This window comes from Nelumbo nucifera, chromosome 5 (assembly GCF_055504915.1).
Source record: "Nelumbo nucifera cultivar China Antique chromosome 5, China Antique-T2T, whole genome shotgun sequence".
Lineage (NCBI taxonomy): Eukaryota > Viridiplantae > Streptophyta > Magnoliopsida > Proteales > Nelumbonaceae > Nelumbo > Nelumbo nucifera.
In genome coordinates, this window is record NC_142653.1 from 2,100,199 (window position 1) to 2,115,081 (window position 14,883).

Sequence of the window (14,883 nt, forward strand, 5' to 3'; positions counted from 1 at the left end):
ACCTGTCTTCAGTTCCGACCGTTGAATCGAATTATTTAAAGAGAACTATGATGGACGCACCATGTGGCAAATTACACGTTTGATTATTATTGGTTTGGCTCTTAAAAAGAGAGAAAAATATATTCTCCCACCAATGAGCAGTACCCACAGGTGGGGTAGGCTTAGGAGTTTCCCCGGATGATGATCATCTCTTCCCTGTGACAAATACTAACGGATAACAATTAACTTGACCCCACCTTAAAGGAATCTGCTCCCTGTAAACGACAGAGTTGAAGCTGACAAAAGGCAAATTGCTCCTGAATCCTGATATCGACGACCATTTGGCTTGTTCTGCTAATTCTGTTGATAAATGGTTTATCATTTATTTAATAAAATCACGTGGACACGTGTCCTGGGCCGGTTCTGGCTTCTTCTTGAAGGCTATACACCATTACACCTAGAGGCTAGAACTAGAATATATGCTTTGCTGCTTCCGTGGGAGAGGAAGAGAGAGATTGAGAGTGTGTGATGTTCTTTTCCTTACGTACACTTCGCAATATTATATCATGAATTCATGATATATATATGGCTTCTGTCGGTCTGTCATAGCAGATCAGTTGTAGTTGGGATGATTATCCATTAAAACCAGTATTGCCTTTGTAGCTTCGCTTAGAGGGTCCCGATCTAACCTCAGGCACGAACAAACCTTCTTTGCTTGTAGTGTGGATGGAGAGAACTAGGGGTGAGCTGATGTAGAGGGAGCAATCGCCCTGAGACTGGAAGAGATGTACAGTTTTTCTGGGTTTCCTCAGACGGCTATTCTTGGGTCTCCGTCATTTCCCCCGAATGGTTGCAGAAAAGTAACTTACAATTGCTCTTGTAGTTGGCTGATTTTGGACCACTTTAAGTATTCTATCTATTTAGAATTTGATTTTATGCATTCACTGGAAATAGGTTTTCATATATCAATGACTGCTACATTTTGTTTGTTCTTTTGTTTTGTTTTTTCTTTCCAGTGGTGGGTTTAGAACTGCTGCTTTTCTGTCAATGGATCTTACGATTTTATTATATTTGAATTTATGGACTAACTTCTACCTACCCTTTTGGAATAGAATTAATGAATTTCGCGAGTCTTCCTCAATTGCTTATACTCATCCAAATTGGACAAATGTCCTTGCATTCAGAAATTATGTAATCGGGCATTATTGTAGTTGTAACTAGGGCAGATAAAAAAGGCACTTGTGGTATTAGTTATGTTGATGCTAATTGAATGGCATTCATTTTTTTTTTCTCTCTGGAATTACAAGTTTTGGATTTTCTCCTGTTTATTTCATATCACATTTAAGTGAGCTTACTTTAATGGTATCCCTGTTTACAGTATATTGTTCCTTGGGATTGATGAGGTTCTGAATTCTCCTATGCTTCTTTTTGATGGTTCCCCTCCCATTTTTATTCTGGTCAATTTTGTTTAATTTTAACATTTCCACAATTCAATTTGTGTTTTCTACTGCAAAATTATATTAATGATGATTTTCCTTCCTATTACCGACCTAAGCATGCCCCTTCTCCACTAAAAATTTTGATAAGGCCATATTCTACGGTTACTGAGCAACACGTAGTGGTGATTGGTGAGATATAAATTTCATTTGGCCATAAGGCCTATAATCCGTGCTTGTCCCCTTTGTCTCTTAGAAAGATTGCTGCAAAAAGCTCTTTTTTGGCCTGTAAACTCCTAAGGTAGTCCAAAGAAATTGGTCTTCCACAAGAATAATTTCCATTACATTTTTTATGGGAATCTACTACACCATAAATTCCTGGCCGAAGCCAGATAAATTGGTTTCACACACTTCTGAGTTCCACTAAACTGAAATTTTCCAAAGGTAGTTCTCATGTGTCACACAACTAGAATACCACCGGCATATTCCAATGGAGGAACCATTCAACTCATCTCTTGCCTCCCCACAGCATTATTGTTTCCTTACTTAATTGCATCTCCCACCCCCAACCTGATCTCATGTGTTTAACAACTCATTGCTTTCCATCCTCACTTCTAGAGTAAATGGGCTTACTTTGAGGATCATATGCAGAATCAGCTCATTTTTTGTTCCTGGTCTTCTTAATAAAGGGAGAATGCTCAGGCAAAAAACTGTTTCTCCTTCTTCAGCTTCAGGTCATGAATTACAATTACAAATTGATCTTTTTATCTGCCATAGATGTCCTGTTAGAAATGTCATTAATCTGCTATTCTCTATCCATGTCCTCCTTGGTAATTTGGAGTTTCTATGTTGGTTTTCACATCTGTTTGATATTGGATGGGTTGATTTGAGTTACAAAAGATTTTGGTTGATACTTGGATAATATGGATTTGTTGGCATTTGAATTAATTCTGTAGTTTTCCCATTCTTTATGTGCAATTTACTTTTCGTTTGGTATTCTGAGTCTGATATTTTAAGGTTTCTAAACTAAAAGAATTGTTTCTGTGAATGATTCTTGATTTACTCACTCAACTCAACTCACCTAAGCTTTGTCCCAATTACATGTTGTTGGTTACATGAATCCCGTTCTTCCATTTTGCTCTGTTTACTTCCATATCCATTGTTAAACATAGGCACTTATATTATTTCTCATGACTTGTATCCATGTTATATCATTTAGCAACCATTATTTTTTTGCAATGTTAATATTAACCTTTAATTATTGAAAAATTTGGACTCATCTCTTTCATGTTTTTGGCCCCATGTGACGGTGGGCCATCTGGTTTCTGCATATTGAACAGCTAATATACATTGTAATGCAATTTATATGATCTAGGCTCTTTAACCCTTTGCTCTATAATGGTGGCAATACAAACAGGAAATGTTTATATTGGAAAATAACCATAACTTATTATAAATGTAAGAAATAACCACATTATACTCCATAATTCAACCCCAATTGTAACTTTGTATTTATTCTAAAAATATCTGCATCTTTGGAATGCCATTTCTATGAATTTCTGATTGATGATTTCAGGTTATTTTCTTTATAATTTCTGATGCTTGGACATTTGTATTGGACTCAAGTCTTTACATTAACTGCAGGCCTCAAGAGACTACTGTTGCCTCTCAACTCTACAACCAACTTTGGTATCCTGTCACTGTAGGAAATTGCTTGGGAAGAAAGGGCTGAACTTGTTCTTTTCCCAACCAAGACCCTTGATATATGGGAAGGTATGCTTAATATTTTTTACATAATTGCATGAATCTCTCCGTGTGTGCTTATTGATCTGAGAGCAAAAAATAAACAGATTCACCATTCATCATGGGCCTTTAATGCATTAAAAATATGGGCCACCACTTTTTCCATCTATGTTGTGGCATAATCACAGGATTAGGACTTGTGACCATTGGGCTATTGTTTAATGCATTAGGACTTGGAACCCTCTCCAGGTTCTATCAAACTTTGAGTTTGATTAGTGCTGCCTAGGAAACCCAGTCAGAGAGAGAGTATAGAAGGAGCAATTTGGAATCTTGAAGGGGAGATGTTACTGGTATATCCAGTTTTCAGGCCCTACTGGAGAAGGAAATTCCATCACAGAAGAGTTGTTATTTCTACTCCCAGGCTATGTTTTCCCACCAGGTTACCCCTTTAAGGTGGATGAGGGGAGGGCAGAAATTTCTTTGGAATTCAGACATAATATCAGGAAGCTTGTTTTTTGGCCTAAAACTTGAATGCCTAATTAAATGGTGTTAGTAGATCGGCCAATGTAGTAGCTAACCCACTAGCAAGGGATGGTGTTGAATTTTGTCTTTTCTATTATTATCTTTTAATAAAAGTCTCTGTTATTTATCAAAAAAAAAAAGTCTTTGGTGCCTACTCAAGCAGGGTCCATTGGGGGAAATTGCATAGGGAATTTGAAAGGAGTTTACACAGTTTATATCAAAACTGGACTTCTGTGACTATTTTGAAAAGTTTGGCAGAAGGGACCTCTTTTCTAATCATTCTCTTGTCAAGAAAGGAATCTCCTTTTTTTTTTTTTTCATTTTGTTTCACCATGCAGGCAGTATAGATAATACACATTGATATCTCGACTTTCTGGTGCATAGCTGCTGGTTTTACACTATGCACACTTAAATCCTGAATGATTATACATGAAAATATTACCTTTTCAAAAAGAGAACCTCTTTTTTATTTAACTATAGTATGAATAGATTGCTATTTTGTTTCTTTTTTATGTTTTCCTTTACTTATATTTCTTTTGTATTAACCAAAAATAACTTTTTTTTTTCTTTTTCTTAGTGAAAATTATTGTGTTTAAGATTTGGACTATTTCAGTAACATTGAATTCTAATCTGTTGATAACTTCTGAATGATCTTCAGTTTATTACCAACCACAATAAGGATAAAGAATTCTAATCTGTTCCCTTTTCTTTTCTAGGTTGAGTACAATTCTGCAATTGCAACCCTTTTAGCAGATGAAAGCTCAGCAGTGACAGACATGGGAGAAGATACTGAAGATATTGGTGTCTTGGCAATGGATCCAGGATTGGAACCATATAAAGATCACTTCAAATATAGATTAAAGAAATATGCAGAGCAGAAAAAACTGATTGACCAATATGAAGGGAGTCTAGAGGAATTTGCACGAGGTCAAATTCTAATGCAGGATGTTTTGTTTTTCATTGTTTGTACATGCATGTAAAATGATGAAATGAGGATTATCAATTTATCATCTTCAAGACACTTATTGGAAGGATTAACAGTATATGTCTCCTAAGCTAGTTTTTTTTTTGTCAAGTGACCTCCTAGCTGGTCCGTTGATTTATTTTTTGGTCCCTCCTTTCATTTTTACTCCTTTTAGAGTCTGTTAAAATGGGAGAAATATTTTACCTGGGTAAAGTGTTTGCTTACCTATTTCCTTGTATTTTCCCTAATCTTTCCTGATTAGTTGCATACTTGATTTTTTATAGGTTATTTGAAATTTGGGTTTAACAGAGAAGAAGATGGCATTGTGTACCGTGAATGGGCTCCTGCAGCAGAGTAAATTCTTTGATAACATTCACACTATCTCATTGTTTCTGTTGTTTTTATACATAGTCCCAATTTGTGATGACTTTTCATGCAAATGCAGAACCATGCTGGTATTACTCAACTGGCCTTTGTTAAATATCAGATATTTAAGTTCTGCACTAGGGCTGTTTGTACTTTCATGCTGAACTCTAAGTTCTGCACTAGGGTTCATCACAAACTGCTAGTCTGCATCATCTGCATGTGTTACACACTTTTTACAAAAATGAGTATATTAACTTGGCTGTTATGCTTAGTTATCCTCTGATTCAAGTTTCCACTTATGACCTTCATCTTTTCTTTAATGTAGGGAAGCACAACTTATTGGAGACTTCAATGGATGGGATGGTTCCAATCACACAATGGAAAAGAACCAATTTGGTGTTTGGAGCATTAAGATTCCTGATTCTGGTGGGAATCCAGTTATTCCACACAATTCAAGAGTGAAGTTTCGTTTTAAGCATGGGAATGGAGTTTGGGTCGACCGCATTCCTGCATGGATCAAATATGCTGTTGTGGACCCCACAAGATTTGCAGCACCATATGATGGTGTGTACTGGGACCCTCCACCTTCAGAAAGGTGCTAGATCTTACTCATTTTATACTTTACCTCTTCTCCTTTTGGATTAATGCACACATGGGAGAAGAAAAAGGGAAATATTAGCAGGGGGCCAAACTTAAAGCACCCACATATATCACATTGCACGTATGCCCAGATCCTTATGTTATTGCATAACAAAAGATTTATTGTTCAATAGAATTTAATGTTTCTTGTGATAATGTAGGTATCAGTTTAAGCATCCTCGCCCTCCAAAGCCCAAGTCTCCACGAATATATGAGGCTCATGTAGGAATGAGTAGCAAGGAACCCAGAGTAAACTCATACAGGGAATTTGCTGATGATGTGCTGCCTCATATACGGGCAAATAGCTACAATACAGTCCAGTTGATGGCTGTAATGGAACATTCCTATTATGCATCCTTTGGGTATCATGTTACAAACTTCTTTGCAGTTAGCAGTCGATCTGGGACCCCTGAAGACTTAAAGTATCTGATTGATAAAGCACATAGTTTGGGTTTGCAAGTCCTGATGGATGTTGTTCACAGTCATGCAAGTAACAATGTAACAGATGGCCTTAATGGTTTTGATGTTGGCCAATGTGCACAAGATTCCTATTTTCATACGGGAGATCGAGGATACCATAAGTTATGGGATAGTCGGTTGTTTAACTTTGCTAACTGGGAAGTTCTTCGTTTTCTTCTATCAAATCTGAGATGGTGGCTTGATGAATTCAAATTTGATGGTTTTAGATTTGATGGTGTAACATCAATGTTGTACCATCATCATGGAATCAACATGGCATATACAGGGAACTATAATGAGTATTTCAGTGAGGCAACTGATGTTGATGCTGTTGTTTATCTGATGCTAGCTAATCATGTGATTCATAATGTCTTGCCAGATGCAACTGTGATTGCTGAAGATGTTTCAGGTATGCCTGCATTATGCCGACCTGCCTCTGAAGGGGGAATTGGTTTTGATTACCGCCTGGCAATGGCAATCCCTGACAAATGGATTGACTACTTAAAGAATAAAAAGGATAGTGAGTGGTCAATGAAAGAAATATCATGGACCCTGACAAACAGAAGATACACAGAAAAGTGCATATCATATGCTGAGAGTCATGATCAGGTATTTTAATGCATTTGTGGTGAATCTCTCTTGTGAGTTACTTCTGTTTGGTTTCCCTTATTTGGTGTTTAGACATTAACCTTTTGGAAAAATAGCACTTATGCAAGAGAATTGTAATTTTGGTGCCTTTCTGCAAGGGATAGGGCACTACGTCTTTCCTTTGTTTCTCTTGGGAGGGTAAGATAATAGTATATTTGCATCTAGGGTGATGGAGTTACTTTATTCTCTCTCTCTCTCTCTCTCTCTTCGTAATAAATAATAAGGATTAAATTTAGCCACCCTCCCCTGCCTAGTTTGGTTGAGGTTAACCAAAGCAGAAAAAGTACCAAACACCTCCTAGGAAGGATTGATTGGTAATTTTATGCTTTTTAATACAATGGAATATTCCATTTTGAAGGTCAATTTTCCCCACTAATCACTCCATTGACCAAAACTCTCTGTGGAAAAGAACGTATCCTTGAATGATTGATATCTCCTTGGATTTACCATTTCCTTCTAATTCAGCTATTTTTTTTCTTTTTTCTGAAAATGCACTTTCATGCTATTGGCAGGCCATTGTTGGTGACAAGACCATAGCATTTTTACTAATGGATAAAGATATGTATTCTGGCATGTCTTGTTTGACGGATGCTTCTCCTACAATTGAGCGGGGAATTGCACTTCACAAGGTTATTCTTTATGTTTATGCACTTATTGCTTTGGGTGGATCTGATTGTCTTAGTAGTTCAGTTAGTTGGTAGCCTGCATTCTGATGGTCAAATGTTAAACTCCAGCTAACCTAGGCAGAAGAAAAACTTTTCTTTTCTGAAATCATATGTAGCACCAAGTATTTAGTTTCATGCATCATATATTTTATTATGAGTTGACATTAATATTCTCTTGATTATTCTCAAATTTCAGATGCCTTCTTATGGATTTTGTATTTATTTTAAATGTAATTGTTCTCATGTTTTCTTTTTATGTTTTTGCAGATGATTCATTTCATAACAATGGTCTTAGGAGGTGAAGGGTATCTAAATTTCATGGGCAATGAGGTGATTAAACCCCTCCCACTTCTGAAGAACAATGTGACTCAAGAACCTCATATTAACTACAAAAAAAAAAGAAGTAATGAGTAAAAAGAAATGCATTGAATAAACGTTCTGACACCCACAATACATGAAAAGGCCATTACTCATATTTATTATTCTGTTCCCCCCCCCCAAAAAAAAAAAAAAAAAAAAAAGAAAACTAGTGTAAGTTCTGCAGTTTACTCTAGGTTGTCAAGCAAGGTAAATGGTCTAACAGTTTGTTTTTCCTTTCCCTTCCCCTCTCCCTGAATCAGTAGTGGACTGAATCTTTAAGTGATCACATGATAGCAACCTGACTATTTGTAAAAAATGATAGCATCCTGACAACTTGAGTAAATTTTAAAGACAAATATAACCCTTCTGGAACATGCAAGCATAAGGGCAATAGAGGACTATATATAACATAAAGAACTAAAATGAAGGACAAAAAATACTTAATTCTTTGACTGTTTGGACTCAGTGAGCTAGCTGGTTTGTTACAAAGCAGCTAAAGAAAAGTAGGATATACCTCTCATTGTCCTTCAACTAAATCATGTCTCTGTTATGTAATCAAAGTCTTTTTTCTCAAAGCTAAGATCCTATGCTTCTTGTGCCTTCTCCTAGTCAAAGAACACTTTGTTAATGTGAAAAAGAAGTGCAAATCATGGACCATAAGGTGGATAGCCTCAGCTAGACACTTCAGAAGTTACAGAATAATGGACCCCCCTATTCATGAAAAAAAAAAAAAACGGACCCCCTTAGATTGTCAATCCCCAAAAAATTATCCCTGCCCCTTGTTTAGTCAATCCATCTGCTAAACTGTTTGCAGCCTGAGATACCTAACTGATTTTTGTGCTCAACTGTCTCATCAGACTTCTAATTTCCCTGACCATATGCCTATAGGTCCACTTTTTGCATCCTAAGGTACCCAACTGATTTTTGTGCTCAACTGCCTCATCAGATTTTTGTGCTCAACTGCTTCCAGCCCGAAGTACCCAACTGCTTTGTGACAACCTTGGAAACTCTTTCAATGATGGCATTAGAATAGTTTAGTGCTCTTATCTTCTTGAGCCCTGTTAATGCTGCCAATAGTTCTGCTCTTATAGAATCTCCTACCCTAAATGGACCTGAAAACATAGCAATTATGTTTCCTTCACTATTTCTTATCACTCCCCCAATACCTGACAAGCCTGGATTTCCTAGGCTGTAACCATCAAGGTTTAACTTGACAAATGACATAGGTGGAGGTCGCCATAAGCAGCTATTTGTTCCTTCCTACTAGCAGAATTGGCCACTCTTTTCCAATTTCTGCTAATGTCATCAATGGAGAACGGAGTAAACAAGTCTAGCGTTTTAATCCAGTGTGCCACCTTGATAGTAATATTATCAATGATCTCCTCAACTCTTTTTTCCTAGGTCTTAGCCAACTTGGAATGAGCAGGGATGAAAGGGAGACCAATAGATGAAGAACAAGACAAGATTACAAGGAATTTCAAAAAATGGAATGGTAGAAGATACACAATTGGACTCGACAACAGCATTGGTCATACTTGAGTATTTGTTTTTGATAGGTAATAAGAGATATGCTTAGTGGGTAGGAACCGTAGGATATTGGAAGGTCACCCCAACATTGATATTCCCTATTTGAGTTTGCTCCTGTCATCTTCTCCTCACAAGAAATATTCTGTTAGGAATCAGGATCATTTGCACCCATGAAATTATGCTCCAGAGCTTGATTGATGAAGTTATCAGTCTTTCTACAGTTAGATTGTTTTATATGAAAGAAGAAAAAACCATAGGACTATCATATTTACAATTTAAACTTTTCTTCATGCTAAACATGAAAAACGAGAATGCCATATTAAAAACTCAAGGAGGCCTTCTACAAGCTTAGTGCTTGGCCAGCTAGCCAAAGGCCAAGTGCTTTGGAGAGTCACCCCTTTACTGTTTTGTAGGTTCTGTGAAAGGAAAAATTGCTGAATTTCAATAATAATTCAAGGTTGATTGATAGAATTTGCAAGGTTATCAGCTCCTTCATTATGGAATTGGATCTGTAAGGAATATACAGAATGCCTGGAGAAACGTTCTTGGAGAAGGGTTTACTTATCCCTAATCACCATTTACAGTTACTAGAAATTGAATTCCTTTGACAATTATACCTGCTAACCCTTTTCCTAACAAGGGGTTGGATATGGCTGTGGCTTTCCCTTTTCCTAACAAAACATCTGGAGATCTGCTGCACCCTCAAATATCAAGTTTTTTACTTGGCTGGTAGTTTGGGAGAGATGTCTTACTAAGCAGATGCTAGCGAGAAAGGGGTTTACTAGATCTTTTCTGTCCCTTGTGCAGGAGAGAGGAGGAATCTTCCAACCACCTCGTCCTCTATTGCAAGTTCACTTAAAAGATTTGGATTTCTTCTTCAAGATCATTACTTACGAAGGATGTGATTGTATGCTAAGATCTGTTCAAGCTTTGTTACAGGGATGGAAAGTAACTGGAATGGGCAGGAAAGGCAGTCTGATTTGGTCTACTATTCCATTGGCAGTTTTATGGTTTGTGTGGCTGTAAAGGAATTCTTGGGTTTTTGAGCAGAAAAATAGCCCTGTGGAAAGAGTGACTAATAGCATTATTGAGACTCCAAGGCAGTGGTACTGCTCACTTCAAGGAGAATGATTTTTCTTCTTCCTTTTTGGGTGTTCATTTTTTTTTTTGTTTTGAGGATACTTGAATACTTTGGCTAATAAGCTTCTCATTGTACATTGAAACTTTTAATATTTGAATACAATATTACTCTTTTCAAACAATTATACCTGCTAACCCACTTATAATATCCATGTTTTTTCATATTATAACCAAATCTTGTTTCTTCTCTAATGCATGTTTCATGTAGTTTGGCCATCCTGAATGGATTGACTTCCCAAGAGAAGGCAATGGTTGGAGTTATGAAAAATGCAGGCGTCAGTGGGACCTGGTGGACACAGAACACTTGAGATACAAGGTTTGGAATGTAATTTTTGGCACTGAATTTATGATTATTATTTTTTGATAAGTATTGAATTTAGGGGTTTTTATTGTTCAGTCCACCCCAACAAATCTTAGCTCCACCGAACAGTTGGGGTAGGTGCCAGCTTGGAATTGATGCCAATACACGGGCAGGTATTGGTGTTATAGGTGGGGGTATTTGAAAATTTGAATTGTTGTAAGCCTGCATTTAGAATTCTGAGGTGGAGTGCAGTATAGTTTTTACTTGAATTTATGATATATTACTTTAATAGTTGCTCTTGACTCAAAATTATAGTCAAATGTTAATATAGTAACCGGGTTCAGGACATTAGTGTACTTAACCTCCATATCCTGTATATTTATGAAATGCCTAGCTCTTCTGCACCTATATAGCACATCCAAAGGAATTGAGACCCACCCAATGGAGTGGTCAAAATTCATATAGGCCAAATATTAACCCAATCAGATGGCCTTGGCCATTTGATTTCTAGCACTTAATTTGAAAAATTTGGAAATGATCCAAAAGGATGTATGCTGTATTTTGAGGAAAAATCCTGTCTGGTATTCATAAAATATTGGGCATTGTGCCCCTTGCATATTCATCAAGCCATACTGGGTGATTGTTTTCCTTATTTTGTTGTAAATTTAGATTAAAGTTTTTATTGCAATAAATAAATTATAATGCTGGGTTTTCCTTTTTGTGCATGAAATAAAATCCAGTTCATGAATGCATTTGACAGAGCCATGAATTTGCTTGATGAAAAATTTTCATTCCTTTCATCAACAAAGCAGATTGTAAGCAGCACTGATGAAGAAAACAAGGTACTGATAATCTTGGTTATTTTTCACTAATATAGTAGCATTTTGCCTACCTTGTAATACAAGCAGTTCAAATGAAATTAATTCTAATTGATTTAAAGTGAAGTCCATATGGTGTGTAAACCAGATTTGGGTCTTTGATGCGAACTTGAGCGTGTTCATATTAAAAGTAATGTTGAATTGTCCAGCTTCTCTTACCTAATAATCAAATGTTTCTTTTTACAATCAAAAGGAAAGGGATGACAGTAACCACTGATCTACATGACTGGTACTGTGACTCCAAAAACTTCTAGACTCATGATCAAACTGTGCTGATGCTTGGATTCACCCTAGTTTTCTTTCAAATGATTCTAGGGTTAAACTGGTAATTGAAAGTTAAACTAGGTACTTAAGGTCAACTTGTAAACTTGTTGGCACCACAATTCCAATGTCTTGTGCATTTTGTTTGGATTTTAAACTTCGGTTACTTGTTTATGCATGCAGGTTATTGTGTTTGAACGTGGGGATCTGGTTTTCGTGTTCAATTTTCATCCAGAGAATACATATGATGGGTACAAGAGTCCTTATAGTGCTGGCAGAGTTTTCTTTTTACCTAAACTTACTTTCTCTTTTACTGACATGCATGACACATTCAGGTACAAAGTTGGGTGTGACTTGCCAGGGAAGTATAAAGTTTCCTTGGATAGTGATGCTTGGGAATTTGGTGGACAAGGCAGAGTAAGTACTCTGCTCATTGCATGATTATGGGTATTGCCTGAAGTGGAACAATATAATAACGACAACCAGTTAAATTAATAAACTTCTGATTTAACTTTTGAACTAAGGATGACCCATGAATGGCATTGTCATAGATGTATTGAGAACCTCCAAAACAAAAAACCCACCTGATTGGGTGATCCTTCCTACCTACACAATATATCAGCTCTTTTCTCACAAACTGGAAAGTTTGGAAGGTGCATGACATAATATTGCATTTAAAATTTATGCTCTTGTCCATGGTATCGGCTTTTCAGATTTTGCAGTCTTAACTCAGAAGCAACCAAAGTAACACATGGTATTTTCACTCCCTTTAATCTGTGTTGCAAAAGTTGGGTGCATATATAAATAGTTATTTAGAAAACTAATTTTTCCTGCAGCATTGCATAAGACAGCCAAGCATTTCTGCATTTAGATAGCTTTATTCATTTTTCTTTTTTTGTTTCATTGCTTATTTCATGATAGTAATACTCGTCATCATCATCATCGTCAAGTTTGATCACATGAGTCATGCTCTACCACTTCATGATATCTTCATAGCTTGTCTTGGACTTCATCGGATCTCCCTTGCTCCCTTTGGTCTTGCCTTTTTAGAGCACCTTCTGAGGAGTGCCTTTGTTTTATTACTGGAATTGATATATCAGCTGCTTTTAAAATCCACCATAATATGTAGTTTCCCAAGTAGAGTAATTAGTTTGATCTTCTGAATAAGATGAAAGTAATTTCAATGAAGATTAGTTACTCATCTCTTTCTGATAAGATGGTCTGTGTTCATGCTAAACACCCTATTTCTGCATATTCAGTTGTATCATCCATGAGTACCACTCATCAGTTTTACTAAATCTACCATTTTAGTACTGCTGATAAGTTCAGATATTGCCTACTGCAGGTGGGCCATGACGTAGACCATTTCACATCGCCAGAAGGGATACCAGGTGTACCAGAAACAAATTTCAATAACCGTCCCAACTCCTTTAAGGTTTTATCACCAGCTCGTACATGTGTGGTATGAGAATTTCTCTTCATTTTAATGAATATATGTTTCTTTTAATGTGTTGTTTAAGCTATGCATATCATCTAAGCTTTGTCCCAACTATATTGGGTCAGCTACATGAATGTAGCTCAATGATCAAACATTAAAGTATTTAGTGCATGTGATTACAACATGGTGGAAGCAAGAAATCATAGCTATGAACATAGTATTGGTGAGCTAGGAATCATGGAATCACAATGAGCGCATAAAAAGTTAGAAACACAATTAGTGAGGTACATTTTGGGTCTGTTCTTGCTGGGTGATTCCATATCACCCTGCTGTAATCTCCTTTTCCTTTTCTCTAATTAAGTTTATTTTTTTATTTATCTTAAAAAAATACATTTTCTTAACCTCCAAACTTAATGTGCATGAGAGATTGTGGGATGCCCACCCTTATGCTTAGGGGGAAGACAGTTCAAAAGTGTGTTTTTAGAAAGTTATCTGATTCAAGAGTTGAGCGATTTGTCTTATGGTGCTTGAGTAATTTCTACCTGGTGGCTGAGAGTTGAGTGGTCCTTCCATCTGTCCTTTCGTGCCCTCTTGTCTCTTCCCATGTTAATTTGTATTTGATACTTGGATATCAAACCTCTATTTTTCTGAGTAGTCTCTGGTATTTCATTATTGTTAAAAGTGTTTTCTTGAGTTCAATACTGCACCGGCTTTAGTACCAGAGCACTCAAGAGTACAATAAAACTGAAAATATGTCTTCTCTCGAATGGGAAATCTAAAAAAAAACATTTTTCACGAATATTATGTTACTATTGTAACCCACATGCAAGAGGTAGACCGAAAATATGAGAGTTTAAATGAATAACCCCACTTAAAAAAAAAAAAACTAAGTTGATCTTTCGACATCAAGTATCTGCTTTTGGAACCTACCAAAATGATTGATCCAATTCTGTGTGAAATGCTGCAACATGTGAATGGGAGATGATTCAACATTTGATAGGGATTATGCACCATTCTATGTTTCAGCGTACCCTTTGTCATGATATAGTGTTGCAATGAATGACATTGCCTCCGTTGGAACTTTAGGCTTATTATAAGGTTGAAGAAAGTCCACAAGACATTACTTATCGAAAAAAAAGTCCACAAGACAGTGATGCTGGAGACAAATTGGACTTACCCAAAAAAAATTCTGGAGACAAGTTGGTTGGCGGAGACGAGGCAGCAGTGGCCAATGTGGTGGCTAGTGGGGAGAGTCTTGAAGAATCAGAATCTGTTGATGTTGGCAGCAACGAGATTGAGGATGAAGAAATTGAGGACGTGGGAGATGTGGGATTGGATGACTGAGATCCGTGCTTTTATATCTGAGGATAGTATAAGACTTCTTTTGTTTTTTGGGCTTCTTTTTCCCCCTTGTACTTCATTGTTAATATAATGTTCATAGATAATAAATAATGATTCACATGTCTACATTCTTTCGTTCTTCTTCATCACCCTTTAAATCTAGAATCCAAACATATGCTTTGCAAACCACTTTGTAGCATGTGGTTGGATAATTTT

General features: G+C 36.6%; 1 protein-coding gene across 3 annotated transcripts; it reads left to right on the forward strand.

Annotated features, from left to right (window-relative positions):
• The first annotated feature begins 439 nt into the window (after positions 1-439).
• Positions 440-14,793, forward strand: LOC104603742 (1,4-alpha-glucan-branching enzyme 1, chloroplastic/amyloplastic-like). Of its 3 annotated transcripts, none has more exons than XM_010267846.3 (14): positions 440-839; positions 3,060-3,188; positions 4,397-4,607; positions 4,929-4,998; positions 5,336-5,605; positions 5,811-6,717; positions 7,269-7,385; positions 7,689-7,751; positions 10,657-10,764; positions 11,490-11,591; positions 12,072-12,139; positions 12,224-12,305; positions 13,234-13,350; positions 14,353-14,793. In XM_010267846.3, the coding sequence occupies exons 1-14, from the start codon at positions 765-767 to the stop codon at positions 14,383-14,385; spliced, it is 2,352 nt and encodes a 783-aa protein (XP_010266148.1). In that variant the 5' UTR covers positions 440-764; the 3' UTR covers positions 14,386-14,793.
• Positions 14,794-14,883: the final 90 nt, after the last annotated feature.

Excerpts from the sequence above, each read along its gene's own strand:
- LOC104603742 (XM_010267846.3), top strand. The coding sequence starts at position 765 with ATGTACAGTTTTTCTGGGTTTCCTCAGACGGCTATTCTTGGGTCTCCG. Across the intron at positions 5,606-5,810 it reads GACCCTCCACCTTCAGAAAG|GTATCAGTTTAAGCATCCTC; the intron begins GTGCTAGATCTT and ends GTGATAATGTAG. Across the intron at positions 10,765-11,489 it reads CAGAACACTTGAGATACAAG|TTCATGAATGCATTTGACAG; the intron begins GTTTGGAATGTA and ends AATAAAATCCAG.